At 41.0% G+C, this 14966-nt stretch overlaps 1 protein-coding gene across 7 annotated transcripts in view; it reads right to left on the reverse strand.

Moving 5' to 3' along the window:
* The window catches only part of Ehbp1 (EH domain binding protein 1), a 278079-nt gene that overhangs the window by 148176 nt on the left and 114937 nt on the right, over nt 1-14966 (reverse strand). For all 7 annotated transcript variants that reach the window (XM_052198644.1, XM_052198645.1, XM_052198646.1 and 4 more), the window contains exon 7: nt 13787-13926. In XM_052198644.1, the coding sequence (XP_052054604.1) occupies nt 13787-13926 (140 nt within the window). The remainder of the gene's footprint in view (nt 1-13786; nt 13927-14966) is intronic.

Here is a 14966-nt window from a genome sequence, read left to right on the forward strand (position 1 = left end):
GTTGTCAATTTCAAATATGAATAATTGCTCCATAGAGTTTTAGGTATAATACAGAGTATGTTCAAATATTATCAAAATGAGTCTATGAAACTATATTATTTGTATCACAATTTTCTGAGTGTTTCTTCATTAACAAGCCACGGCCTTTTTTCCCTATTCTTTTCATTAATGACAAATCATCCTGTCCTTCCCGGCCTCTTGGATCGACCCTAAGCTCACATTAATGCTCGCTTTACTCCTAAAACTTTTGCTTCCAGAATTGTTTCTCATGCTAATGGAATGCAAAGGTGACCCTGGATCATCTAGGCCAACTTTCCTTATTTGTGGCACAAATAAATGTTGTTTTTTTCTCTTTGGGTTTTTTTTTTTCTTCTTAAACATTTTTTTTATTCGATATATTTTTTATTTACATTTCAAATGATTTCCCCTTTTCTAGCCCTCCACTCCCCGAAAGTCCCGTAAGCCCCCTTCTCTCCCCCTGTCCTCCCACCCACCCCTGCCCACTTCCCCAGCACAAATAAATGTTAATCCAAAATTTTTACATCTTCAAAGAAGTAGCGCTTCTTTATTAAATGCCTGTGTCTGAGCTTACTCTCATGGCTTCATGTGTAAAGAGACAGGCAGGTCAGTCTGTGCTACACGTCTGCTCAATGTTATTAAAAAAGCTCACACTCAACCCCCAGCGAAACAGAAGAGGCAGTCTCAGGTCAGACAGCTTCCTGGTGTTTTACTCACATGTGAGCTAACGCAAGGCCAAACAACATTAATCTATAAAACAGAAAGAGGAAATGAAGGTCATTCCATGAGCACAGAAAGACGCAAAGGGAACTCGACACATTTGCGGATCACAGGTGTTTGGGGCTTATGCCGGGGGTGGGCGGAGAGCGCAGAGTGCTGAGGCTGGCAGTGCTCAGTCCTGAGTGCTAACCGTGACCCAGCTGGAGAATGCGCACTCCGCTCTGAGGGCTTCGGCACACTGCAAGATGCACACGGAACTGCCGAGAGCAGCCCTGGCGCTGTGACCAATCTGTGAAACTTCCTACGAAAATACTGCAGGTGGTAGTTGGAACCTGAAATACCTAATTTTGTTACAGTTATCCTTCTGAAAGTATACTTTTGTTTCTTCCAAATCACCTATTATTAATTTTTCTTTTTATAATTAGAAAAAGTTAATGGAATTTTTAATGGAAGACGTTCCCAGGAAACATCACTGTGGCCCAATATATTTATGTTATACTTTATTACCCATTAAAAGCTTTATTTCACTGGAAGTGTACACACTTAGAAAATATTAACAATGCTCTGTAACAGTGCAGGAAAAAGAATTCTACCCTACACTGCTGCTCAAATTGAGCAATAAACTCACAGAGCAAAGCACTTGTCGTGCACAAACTGGTTTTGACTTGCTTCACACTGGTGCAACTAAGGGAAATGAAATTAGGGGCAGGCAATCGAAGCTCAGGGCCAAGTAATCTGTGACTTCTCTTTACTGTCAGAAGTTAAAAGAAGATAGAAATTGACCAACAGATTATCACACTGAAAGGGGGAATGCAGAGGCAACATGAGAGTGGGTGGCTGTTCCTTTTAAGAAACCCTGTTGGGTGAGTTAAAGGGAAAAGATAAACTGCCTAGGGCTAGCGCATGGCTGGGCATCTCCATCACCCACATTCTTCTCTTGAGTTTAACTACATTTAGTAGCAATATATCTTATTTTAAGATAGTCCAAAATAGTAACACTTCAACTTCCTGGCAAAGATCAAGGTCAAAAAGATGTCACTTTCCTCAAAGGCTTCAGCCTGTAAATATTTGATTTATGGATACATCTAACAGGTTTAGTAATGCTATTTTCAAACAGCAGCAAATTGTAATAGGAAAGGAAGGCAGAGGCTTCTTTGAGCAGGCAAGCAGCTATTGAGAAGTGTTCGTTCTCCTTAAATCCTCACATTTGAGCAGCACATCTTCAAAACACAGGCATCCCTGATTTTTTTTTTTATGTATGTGCTGTATGTGTGTGCATGTGCATGTGTGCAACCACAGAAGGCTGTGCTCAATACCCTGGGGCTAGAGCCATAGGTGGTTGTGAATCGCTGCCCTGCTTGAGTGCTAGGAACTGACCTGGAGTCCTCTGGAATGTCAAGTAACTGCTCCACACTGCCACAGCGTGTCTCCAGCCCGGTTCACGTGATTTTCACCCATCCCTCACATTCAACGCACCGTGAGCTACACCCATCCCCTCTCCACACACATACCTTTCTCCGTCCTCAGAGACCCTGCTCTGAGGCTGCACATGTCTGTGTGTATCTGTAGGTCTCACTACGTAGCCCAGGTTTGCCTTGAATTTGTAATAATCTTCCTTCCCCAGCCTCCTGGGCATTGAGAATGTATCTGTGCACCACCACGCCTGGCTCTCATCAAGTTCTTGAAACTTAATTCTAACTGATGTAGTTATTTACATCATCAAATAAAGACAATTAACCCAGTGTTTGACTCCAAGCTTCACTCCTATTGACTGGCATAGTGTTGGAAGTTATCAGAGGAAAAGAGTCGTGTCAAAGAATACAAACCCTGTGACCTGTAAGAGTAACATGCCTGAAAGATAAACCCAAGAGGTGATAATGGCTCAAATAATAAAGAAAACCCAACCACTTAACTTTTACTGGACACAGCTTTCTAGGAGGTACAATTCTCAATAGTTAATGCTGCATATCTATTTATCTGACCTATGGCAACACTATACTATCTTGGTTATTAAATCTCTACAGTAAATCTTAAAGTTAGTTCTGTTCTGATTGCTATTAATCTGTTTTAATTTCCCCCATTTGTGTGTTCTTGGGTTTTCTTGTATGTTTTAAAAATCAACTTTTAAATTTCTGGGCTCATTTGAAATCTGCTAGGATTATAATTAACCTGAGTATAACTCATTTACAGGTTAATTTAGGGAGAAGTAAGAATTTTGAGTTTTCAATCTATAAATGTAGAACTCTCTGTTTATTAAATCTTTTTCTATTACCTTCAATTCTGTAATACACTGTTGTATAGGGTTTTTCCACATCTTTCAGTGATTTATTTCTATGTAATCATGGAATTTGGGGGGAGGGGTAGTGTTAGAGATAGGGTTTCTCTGTATAGACCTGGCTGACCTGGAACTGGCTCTGTAGACCAGGCTGGGCCTCAAACTCACAGAGATCCACTTGCCTTGCCTCCTGGGTGCTGGGATTAAAGGCCTAATCCATGATTTTTCTTTTAAACTTCAGTTTTAAATGGAGTTCCTATGTTAGTTTCCATATGTTCACTGTTTATATGTAAACCTACGTAACTGTGTCTATACCAATCTTGTATCTTACATAATATATGGTTATTCCTCTATAAGATTACACACAAGTTGTGAGTGTATGCATGCATGCCTCAGTTCCAGTCAAGGGGTCAGGGTTCCCTAAATCAAAGCGAAGGAATAATAACACTTGGCTGAGAAACTCTCTACTCAATTTTGTCAAGTCTTCCTTTCTGTATCTGTTCAGATGAATCTATGATTGTTTTCTTTCTTTTGTGAACATGGCGACACTAACTTTGAATTACTAGAATACACTCCTAGAGGAACCCCAGTGGGACTGAGAACAGCACCTCCGAGCTCTTCTCCAAAAGCTTAGGCCTCAGGCTTCTGACTTTGTTGTCCCTTCCAGCCCTGTCAGATAGGCTCTCAGTAGTAATGGCATCCTCTCTGCATGCTGTGCGTGGGAAAGCTAGACGCTCAGTTGTCACCAGACAAGTAAGGTCTGGCTGGGGACTGGGTGTGACCCAAACGTGAATGGGTTTGTAGCTGGTCTTCTGCTGCTTTTACTGTTCTCCAAGGGGGCAGGTCCAAACTGCAGACAATGTGGAGATATTTCTGCTTTCTCTCCTCTTGGGAATTCCAACTCCTTTTGATTGATTTTTAAAAATAAATCAGTGTATTCATTTTCAGTTTGGCGGTTGAACCGGGCCTCACGCTTGCCACCCTACCACTCGTCCACTTTCCGATGTCCCAGCCCTTTCAACCTCTGAGTACTTTTGCCTTATACATTTTCTGGCTCAAGGAGTCAGAATTGCCCTATTTCTCTATCTCCACTCTTACCTCTTATCTAGTCAGGACCATGTAACAGGTTTGGGACTCTAAAAATTCTTACCCTTTAAATAAATTTTCAAAGTACATGCTTTTTGATTTTTTTCATGTTACTGGTTGCACAGAAATGATTTTGTAACTGAACATCCTGGGTACTTGGTGGTAGGCACTCAGGTAAAAATAAGCAAATTAATAAATATATTCTCTAACCAGAGTCTCATGTTAATTCTAAGGAACCTTCTAGTCAAAGGTGAGAGACCTCCTTATCCTTGTGCAGGGCCCTGGGAAGTAGGACATTTAATCTCATATGCCTGAGTCATGCCATTATCACGTCTAGAGTTTCAATCTCTAAGTGGGATCTCGCTGCTACCATCTGGACTGTCAAGAGTCTTTTCCCCTGAAGGTAGCCAATATGTCATTCTCTTTTCCTTCTCCCAAATTAACTTTATCAACTACGGATTTGCAAGCCCCAGCAACATTGCTTATGGTAAAAATGAACCCTGCTTCATACACTGCCTGTGGATGGTAGGACTGCACATGGTGGAAGACTACAGTACAGCTCTGCGCTTCTCTGGATGTGGAGAACTGTGCATTCACTTTAAGTGGACTTGGTAAGGAATACTTATCAAACTACTGAAAGACATACCTGTTCTTGTGCAACAAAGGGAATTTTAAGCAAAAACAAAACAAAACAAAACAAAACCACCAACCTGCTGTGCATCTTATCTTGTCTTTGTGGCCAAAGTGTCACTGATCAGTAGAAGGCCAAGAATAGAAAGGAGTGACTTACTGCTTCTTATATCTTTTAAAGAAAATCCAAGTTGGGTTTATTTAGGCCATATGGATCTGATTGTCTACACAGACTACATGATGATCTTTCAACAGGCATATCAGAGGGCTTTAAAACTTTTGAGTTTCCCTCAATACCGGTCTATACAAAGTGTTTTAGTTGGCCTTGGTTCTGCTGAGGTTTACTAAATAGGATCTTGTCTTTTACCCAGGCACATTTTTCCCTTCCTGTTTTATGTATATTTATAGATTTAACATGGAGACTAGGGGGTGAGGATCAGGCTTTCCTAACATGTGGAAGAACTGGAATTTAATCCCTCAACACCATAAAAAGCAATCAATCAAACAAACAACAACAAAAAACAAGTAGACAGACAGAAACAAAATGAGACAGATAAAAAAAGAAAAGATATTTAACATGAATTCCAAAGGTGAGCATATTGCCAAATATTGCTTCAAGCACAGTGCAGTTGTACAGATGCAGACGCTGATTATCTCAAGTATGTATATACTTGACTAAACTTTTCATTAAAAAGCGTTGTCCCTGCCACGCCCCAGGGTCTGTTACTTATGCTACATTTCAGGAATTTTTCTATTGTAATTAAAAATTCTCCAGCCCATCCACTGACATTGGACTGTCACCTATAGTTTCAATAAAGGCTCTTGAGAGCTAGTCCCAAAATCTTTCCAGCTAGCACGGAACTTATCTCAAAGAGAACAGAGTAAAGGCTTTCTGATCAGTCCAAACATAGATGCCATGGATTCACCTTATTGCAAAGAGTTTATATAATTGTAGAGGATAAATTTTGTCAGTTACTACTGATGCAAAGGCCACTGTCTGTAAGTAATTATCAACTAAATAGCTATTCTTTACATGTCAATTTAAGATAAACATAAAATAACTGTTAGCAGTCTACTCCTTCAAAGAAGGTTATGCATTATATATGCTATGAATAGCTCATGACTGAACCTACTGTCTTACGTAATTAATATATGCTAATTGAAAACATCTACAAAAAAGGTGCTCCTCAGAAGACGAAGTCTCTCCAAGGAATAAGCTGGGAAAGATGAAAATATCTATCCGAAAAGCAGCAGGCATCCTCAGCAGCTGGGATCTGGGAGCTAAACCAAGGCAGAACAGCACAGGCAAAGCCGGGGAAAGCCCTTTTCCTCTGGTATAGACAATCCAGCCGACAGAACAGGAACAAGACAGCATTTCACAAGAATTTCTGCTGTGGCCTCAGCTCCACAACCAAAGACCCTAGAGTAAACTAAAAAGACGAGACTGTACACTGAAACCAGAGAGACAAAACACTGTGAGACTGGAAAAGAATCTTACTCAGATCTGAACAGAACTCAGCAAACCTCAGAGGAACTGACTTTCAGAGATACTTAGTGTTCTGTGCACTAGAATTCTACAGCACTGAGAGCTAGGCAACATGGCAGGACTCAATACACATCTTTCAATAACAACTATCAATGGTCTAATCTCTAATGAAAAGACACAGTCCAGCAGAGTAGATTTTAAAAATAGAATACAAGAAACATACCTTGTCTTCAAAGCAATATACTATCTTAGAGTAGAAAGATGGGAAAAGGTACTCTAGCTACTAGAAATATGAAACACTAGTACAGCAGAATTGGCTCTTGCCATTTGTCCTCTGACATGCAAGTGCACAATGTATACACACACACACACACACACACATACACACACACACACATACACACACATACACACAATAATAATAGTAATAATAATAATATGAATATGGCAGAAGCGAATGAACAGAAATATAAAAAATAATACAATTAATAAAAGAAAAATTGACTCAGGAAGATATGTCAAAATTAGAAGAAAACGTAATGAAAAAAGGAAAATTACACACCAATCTCCTTAATGGAAAGAGACACAAATTTCTCAAAAATATTTAAAAACTAAATTCAAGAACATGTCAAAAAGACCACCGTGATAAAGGTAGTTTCATTCCAGAGACTCAGGGATGTTTCAACATATGCAAACCAACAAATATAATTTATTATATAAACACACTCAAGGACATAAACCACATGATAATTTCAATAGCTGCAGAAAAGGCCTTTGGCAAGTTCAACATTCTCTCAGGATAAAAACTATGAAAAAACTAGGAGTAGAAGAAACATATCTCAATATACTCACGGATACACACGACATGCCAAACTCAAGAGTCAACATCATTCTAAAAGAAGAAAAACTAGCATTTTCACTAAAATCAGGACCAAGGCAAGGGTATATTTACACTCTGTCCACTTCTATTGAAGTCCTAGACAGTGCATTTGACAAGAGAAAGAAAGAAAAGGAATACAGATAGGAAAGGAAGGTCAGAAATAGTTATTTGCAGATGATGTGAGTCTATACATAGTAATCCTACAGAGTACACCAGAAAATTTCTGCAAAGTGCTAAGATACAAAATTAGCATTAAAATGAAGTTTAAAAAATTATTTATTTTGTATATATGGGTGTTTTATTTACATGTAGTATACCATGTATGTACCTGATACCAATGGAGGCCAAGGGAAGGAGTTGAATCTCCTGGGACAGCAGTTACAGGTGGTTGTGAGACACCATGTAGGTGCTAAGTCCTCTCTAAGAGTCAGTGCTCTTAACTGTTAATCTATCTCTCCAGCACCCTCAGATACAAAAATCAGTAGCCTTCCTATATACTAGTAATAAAAGTATTAAAAAGAAAACAGAGAAACAGTTTTACAACTTCACCCAACCCCCAAAATAGCCTTGGAATGAACCTAACCAAGAAAGTGAAACATACCCTACAATGTAAAATGTAAAATACTGAAGAGGAAAATTGAAAAGACACTAGAACATGGAATGATCTCTATGTGCATGCACTGAAAAATTAATATTGTAAAATGAGTGTTTTGCTCCTATCAAAAGCAATCTAGTGGCTCAATGCAACCCTCGCCACCATTCTACACCCACTCCTCACAGAAATCCTGACATTCACAGGGAGACGAGGGAGATGGTCAGAGGTGGGGGCGCCTGTTAGCACTCACTGGGGCTCACAGAGCTGAGGAGGGAACCAGCTTCTACAACTTCTCCTCTGACTTCCACATGCATGCTGTGGAAAGTGTGCATATTACAGACAGACAGACAGACAGACATACTACATACATACATACATACATACAGGCACACAGACACTCATGGGTGCACGGCACACCGTAAAACCTAATAAACAAATAATTTATAAATATAAAGAAGCTTTGATAGTCAAAGCAATTCTAAACAATAATACCAAGAGCATCAACAAACCAGATTTTCAATTTTTTATTTCACTTTTTTTAACTACAGAGCCATAGCAATAATAATTTTAAAAAGCAATATGGTACCAGCACACAAGATGGGAAGATCAATGGAATAGAATTAGAACTGAGATATAAGCCCACAGCTAGCTGGTGTTTAACAAAATCAGCCACCTCTGCATATGTGGTGCTAGAAAAATGAAATATCTACATGTAAAAGAATGAAGCTATATATTTATCTCCGTATACAAAAATCAACTCCAAATAGATCAAAGACCTACATGTGAGATGTGTTACTCAGAAGTGGTTAGAGGAAAAGCAGAAACATCTCAAGAGTAGGTAAACGTAAGGACTTTCAGAATAGGGCTGACCAAGGCCAGCAGCTGACACTGAATCCCTGGAAAACTCAAAGGCTTCTGTACACACAGCCCAGGTTCAAACGGAACAGCAACCTACAGAACAGTGACTACAGGATGGAAGAGCTTCACCAGGTGTGTAGTTCTGACACAGGAATCTGTCTGCAATATATTCTACCAAAAAATAAATAAACATGAAGAAATCAACAACCCGGTGAAAAGATGGACCATGGACTGGCACAGAGTCCTCAAAGGCAGAAATCCAAATGGCCAGTGAATTACTTCTTTTAAGGTTACAGGGAAATGCAATGCAAAACTACTTTGAGGTCCCATCGGATCTCAGTCAAAACGACTATCATCGACTATCAAACAAACAAAATTCAGATGCCAGGACAGGGAAGGGGTGGGTTGGTGAGCAGGGGGAGGGGGGGATACGACAGGGGGTGTTCAGAGGAGATAACATTTGAAATGTACATAAAGAACAAAAAGAAAAGAAAAGAGATAGGTGAGTGGAGAGGCAGTGCAGACCTTTGAGGATGTGGGGGAGGGGAACCCTTATCAGAATATATATACAACATGCAAAAAACATCCAATTAAAAAATATTTTTAAAGGTTAAAAAAAATTTTCCAGGAATAAGTGAGGTGACCAAAGTACAGAATGACAAATGCCACCTGTCACCCATTACATGCACATCTACTTAGATTTGTGAGTTCAGCTTGTCTGCACAGGTTAAGAAGCTAAAAAATCAGAGCAATTGGAGAAGGGATGGGAAGAGGACTTAATTAGGGAAGCGATAGTGCAGCGTATGTGGTGTGAGTGCTGGGGGGAGCCAGAGAGGGGAGGTTTGTGTGGGAATGGACTGAGGTGTGAGACATGAGGAGGTACGGGGTGTGTGTGTGTGTGTGTGTGTGTGTGTGTGTGTGTGTGTGTGTGAGGCTGACCGCAAACGATGCGCCAAGAAGCCGTACGGAAGAAAGGCACCCTGTGTGGGTAATGGATAATGGTACTCCTAGAAACCAAGGTCATTAGACAATAACGCCAGTAGCAGGTTATGGGACACTTCCTTCTAAGTCGCTGGTCAAGGAGCTTCCAAGGCACCCAACCTACTGTTGGCTGCCCAGCAAAACAAAGCAAGGTAACTGCTGAAGACACATGTACACTTTGGTTGCAGGATACAGAACTGAAGTTGGCTGGAACTGCTTCCTTAGCCACCTTTTATAGTGCTAGAAGATACTATGTAGTCACTGGGAGAAAAAAAAATCCACACTCTTACACATCCGTGAACCTTCACGCTACAGTATCAATCTACTGTCAAGACACACCTGCTGGACTCTTATGGAGAGGTAAGCAATGACTTTCTAATTGTATTTGAGATCTGCTCTACAAGCAGAAGTCACATCTGGTACTGTCAACTGGAAAGAGGGCATGGCTAGTCAGGTCACAGGTCCTAAAGGGGAACCTACTTTGCTAAGTGGACTGTGGCCTATGATAAGTGCTGTTTACAACCTTGGTGAGAGAAGCTTCTGTTTGCAGTGGGTAATAACGCAGAAACTCATAATTGGTCAAAGTGCTAATAAGTGACTGTTGAATTCTCAGCCCCAAAGGGCCATCTGTATTTCCCCCTTCAAAGCCCACAGAACATCATGCAACAGGCAACAAAGGATGTTAAGAGTCAGAGATAGACCGCAGTGACATGAGACACTATCTTCCGCACAGGACAGGCATAGCTTTTGGAGCCATGAACTCACATCAGCAATGGATACTTGAACAAGGCCTATACAAGACTGGGCTCATCGGTGTACCTGATGTGAGAGGAGCCAGCGAGACCCGACTTCTCCCTCAGGAACTACAGGCAGTTACTAGGTGCTGGGAGAGGGACAGTCATATCCTTGCCACCCAGCCACTGGTTTCCCTTGCTCAGGAAATACCCTCCAAGTCACACTCACTCAAGGAACTTTCTGGAAAGAAAAGTTCAGTGGGGGCAGGAAAGAGTGAGAGAGGATGATGGAAAGAGTACGAGTACAGCACATTGCATCCACGGAAGGTTTTCCCAAGGAAACCCACAAACAACCCAGACTGCTGCCAAGGCTATCAGCTGCTCTCCACAATCTGAAGGGAAGGCCCTGTAGCTGAAGACAACACCTAAGTAACTCACTGAACTTGGAAGAGTCGAGTTGGTGCCTATCTACAGCCTTCACCCCTACTGATTAATGTCCGTGGTACTGTGTCCGTGGTACTGGAAAGTACTCTGCGCACTATCGGAGGAGAAAGGTAAACACCAACTCAGCTACAAACCCTGGGTCTACAATGGTGACCTACCACAGTAGCACAAAAGTGGTGGGGATAACCAATCGCTATCTACTTTAAACTGATGTCCACCCCATGAGATGAAACCCATGCCTGACATTGCCTGGGTAGCCAAGAACCTAAGAAACGGCAGGTCATGGATCTAGGAAACCAATACTACAGGAACATAGCAATAAAATGACACCTAACAACACACTGCTATACTCATAGATCAATATCTTGCTCAGCCATTATCAAAGAAGCTTCCTCCTGTGGTAGATGTAAACAAATACTCCCAATTAGAACATGTGCTAGCTGGGCTAGACAATTTTTAAATTACTATACAAAAGTGCTGAAATTTCAAATCCTTCTCATGGGCTCAGCAGTGAAGAGCGCAAGGTCTCTGTCTAGTCCTAAACAGGATGTCTCCATCAACCCTCTTCTCATGGCTCAGAGCACGCTACAGAAGAGGCTTGGGAGGACTGCAAGAGCCACCGAGGATGCAAGGTATCAAGGAAACAAAGCTCTCTGGGCACACCAGGACTGACTGATGCATATAAATTCAGAAATGTGGCAGCACAGCATGCATAAGGCCTGTACCAGCCTAAGCCAGATGGAATCCAAGTGTTGAGGGGAAGCAGACACAGCCCCCATTCTAGCCCCAAAGCTGTCTCCAGTGGATGATCAGTTCCGTCCCAAAGGAGAAAGGATTCTCTGATGGCGCCTCACCGGGGAGACAAACCATACTAACAGACAGGCCCCACACCCAGCCATAGAAGGCCGACACAAAACAACCCCAAGTGTAGTTTTAGAGATTTTTGTATATGTCTGAGCTTCTATTTTCCCCCTACACATCTTTTGCTTATATTATATTGTTTTTTATGGGCTTTCTGTCTGTGAATGTAGATGCTTCCGCATCTGTATGTGCTTTTTTTCCTCTGTTTTGTCTTATTTTGATTTGTTCTTAACTTATTTTATTTTTCATTATTACAAGTTTAGATTCCTGTTCATAAGAGAGAGAGAAAGGGTGTGGACTTAGGTGGCCGGGGAAGTAGGACCAAGGAAGAGTTGGAAGAAGGAAGATCATAATCAGAATATAACATATGAAGAAAAGAACACTGTTTTCAATAAAATTAAAGTAGTGTGCTGCTGACATCATTAGGAAATGCGATGCATGCTAGCATTTATTACTGGGGAAAATACTACTAAAATAAATGTAATAGCCCAAAGGAAATGTAGGGAAGGTACTGATAAAGAAAATTATATTGCATTTTTATAAGAAGAACAATAATATATAATTTTCATTTTCATTTTAATATTAGGATCCACAGGTTCATTCATTTGTTTGCCTGGTTAATTCTTTTTTGTTTTGTTTTGTTTTGTTTTGTTTCTGTTTTTTTGTTTTTTCTAGAGAGGGATTCTCTGTGTAGCCCTGGCTGTCCTGGAACTCACTCTGTAGACCAGGCTGGCCTGGACCTCAGAAATCCGCCTGCCTCTGCCTCCCAAGTGCTGGGATTAAAGGCGTGCACCACCACTGCCCAGATTGCCTGGTTAATTCTTAAAGCTATTATTCTAAAATGAAAACAGATAATTTTTCAAATTACACTAGGAAAACAAAATGCTTAATTCAAAGAAAATTCTCAGGGGCTGAAGAGATGGCGCGGCAGTTAGGAGCACGGGCTGCTCTTGCAGGGACACAGCTTCGATTCCCAGCACCCGCACAGCCACGCACAACCGCCTCTCTGCTAGTTCCAGAGGCTCCAACATTCTTTTCCAGCCTCTGCAAGTACAGGCATGCATGTGGTGCAGGCAAAACACCCGGACACTAAAATATTCTTAAAAATTAAAAACTAGAATGGCAAAATGATAGAGGGATTAATAAGAAAAAGCCTGGAAACTGTGTGGGTGAAGGTGAGTCTAACGGGATCAGGACGGAGAGAGTCTGATGGGTGTGGGTGTGTGTTTACATGGGTGTGTATATGCATACATGCATGTACACATATGGTGCAGGTGAGTATGGGAGTCAAAAGTCACAGTCAGCTGTCTTTCTCAGCTCTGACTGCACCTGGAGGTGCTTGCTGATCTGCGAGGTCAGTGCGCCCACAGATCCTCCTGTCTCCTGGGGCTGACATTACAGACACAGGCTCTGTGCTTCTGGGGAATGCACCCAGATTGTCCTGCTTATGTGGCAGGCACCAGACTCATGGAGCTATTGCCCCAGCACAGCAAACAGCTATTGAAAAGCAAACGTTGCCGGGCGGTGGTGGCGCACGCCTGTAATCCCAGCACTCTGAGAGGCAGAGGTAGGTGGATTTCTGAGTTTGAGGCCAGCCTGGTCTACAGAGTGAGTTCCAGGACAGCCATGTCTACACAGAGAAAACCTGTCTTGGAAAAGAAAAAAAAAAAAGAAAAGAAAAACAAACGTTACAGGGCTAGGTTAATAACTGATATCTATGAGAGATGTACTTAATTAATAGAGATGGGTTAAAAATAAAATAATAAATGTGACAAGCGAGTGAAACCCAGGTTACAAATACCAAGGCTGGATAAGATTTCAAGGCAGGATGTATAAAACGGAGCCAAGGGAGACACATTAGGATGAGGTTACAACATTGTTTTTTGGACTAAATACTTGAGGACTTAAGTACTCTATCTTTAATAGATTAACTACACAAAGGGTAAGAATATAAATAGGTTAATTTCTGGAAAATTAACAAAGATACATCAACTATTTTAACTACAAAAAAAAGCTTCAGTAAATGTTTCTTTGAAAACTCAAACAAAAGGGACAATGAATCTCATTTGGATCTGATTAGAAGTAAGCAGGGTAGAAAGCCCATGTAAAACAGTACCTCTTAAATTCATGTGAGTTAAAAACAGCATCAAAACTTGAATCACAAGTTAGAGAGCACCCATCAGGTTCAGCTCAGTCGGCGCTCACGGGGCCCACTCACCTGTGATTTTGGCCGCCTTCTCCTCCTGGTTCACGCGGTTCTCGTCATCATCCTCATTATCTTCTTCGAAGTCATCTAAATTGCCAATATCTGCCTGCTTCATACTCATCAAACTGGCCAAGCTCTGCATATCCTCATCCCTATATGAAACCAGTCACAATGTAATACATAGCTTATTAAGTAACATTTCTTGAAAAATAATTAGAAAATACATGTTTAACATTCCTAATCTGAAAATCTTAAACATAATCTAAAGCACTCTGAGACCCCAAACTTTCCATACTGATGAGGTGTCACGTGGAAAACTTCATACATGACATGACAGGCTGCAGTCAAAACTCAGGTGTGCTAGAAACACTGAATAAACTCCTCAGGCCACATACGTAAGGTAAGCATGGACTGTAAATGGTACTGTGTTTAGACTTGGGTCCCATCACTAAGATGTCCTTATGTATATGTAAACAACCCAAAACCTGAAAAAAACTGAAATCTGAAAACTTTCGGAACTAAACATCTGGATAATGGATAGACAATACACAATATTAACACAGCCTTCCTTTCTATAAAATGAGTATGTCTTTCAAGTTATGTAAGAATATTTTTTAAACTAACAATTTTAAACATCCCGTAACTTCCTGAAAGGCATGTTCAATACTGCAAAGCGTCAAGACTAAACTCTAACTGGTAAGATCTTGGCAGGTATTCATTCTGGTGCCCTGCAGAAGACAAATGGTTTCTGCAGAGAATTCAAGTACAGTTTCTTGAGCATGAAGTCTAGAAACAAAATCTTGTATTATGAAACAGAAGGACAGTCCACAAATTAGATAAATCTCGACTTTAGGATAAAACTTGGAGCTGGACAGATGGCTCGGAGATTAAAAGCATCTTCAGACAACCCGGGCTCAATTCCCAGCACCCATGTGGCAGCTCAAAACCATCTGCAACCACAGTTCCAAAAGATCCAGCGCCCTCTTCTGACCTTGTCAGGTATCAGGCATGTCCATCGTGCACAGACATATATGCAGGCAAAAACATGCATGAAAGAATAAAAGACATTTTAAAAACTAAAACGAAACACTTAACTTACAAAAGGAATTGGAACAGGAATTCTTAATTGGGAACCATGAACCGTTTGGATCTGGGGACTGGAGGGAACCTAGTGGTAAACGCCAGGGACCAT

The sequence above is a fragment of the Apodemus sylvaticus genome, chromosome 11 (genome assembly GCF_947179515.1).
Source record: "Apodemus sylvaticus chromosome 11, mApoSyl1.1, whole genome shotgun sequence".
NCBI lineage: Eukaryota > Metazoa > Chordata > Mammalia > Rodentia > Muridae > Apodemus > Apodemus sylvaticus.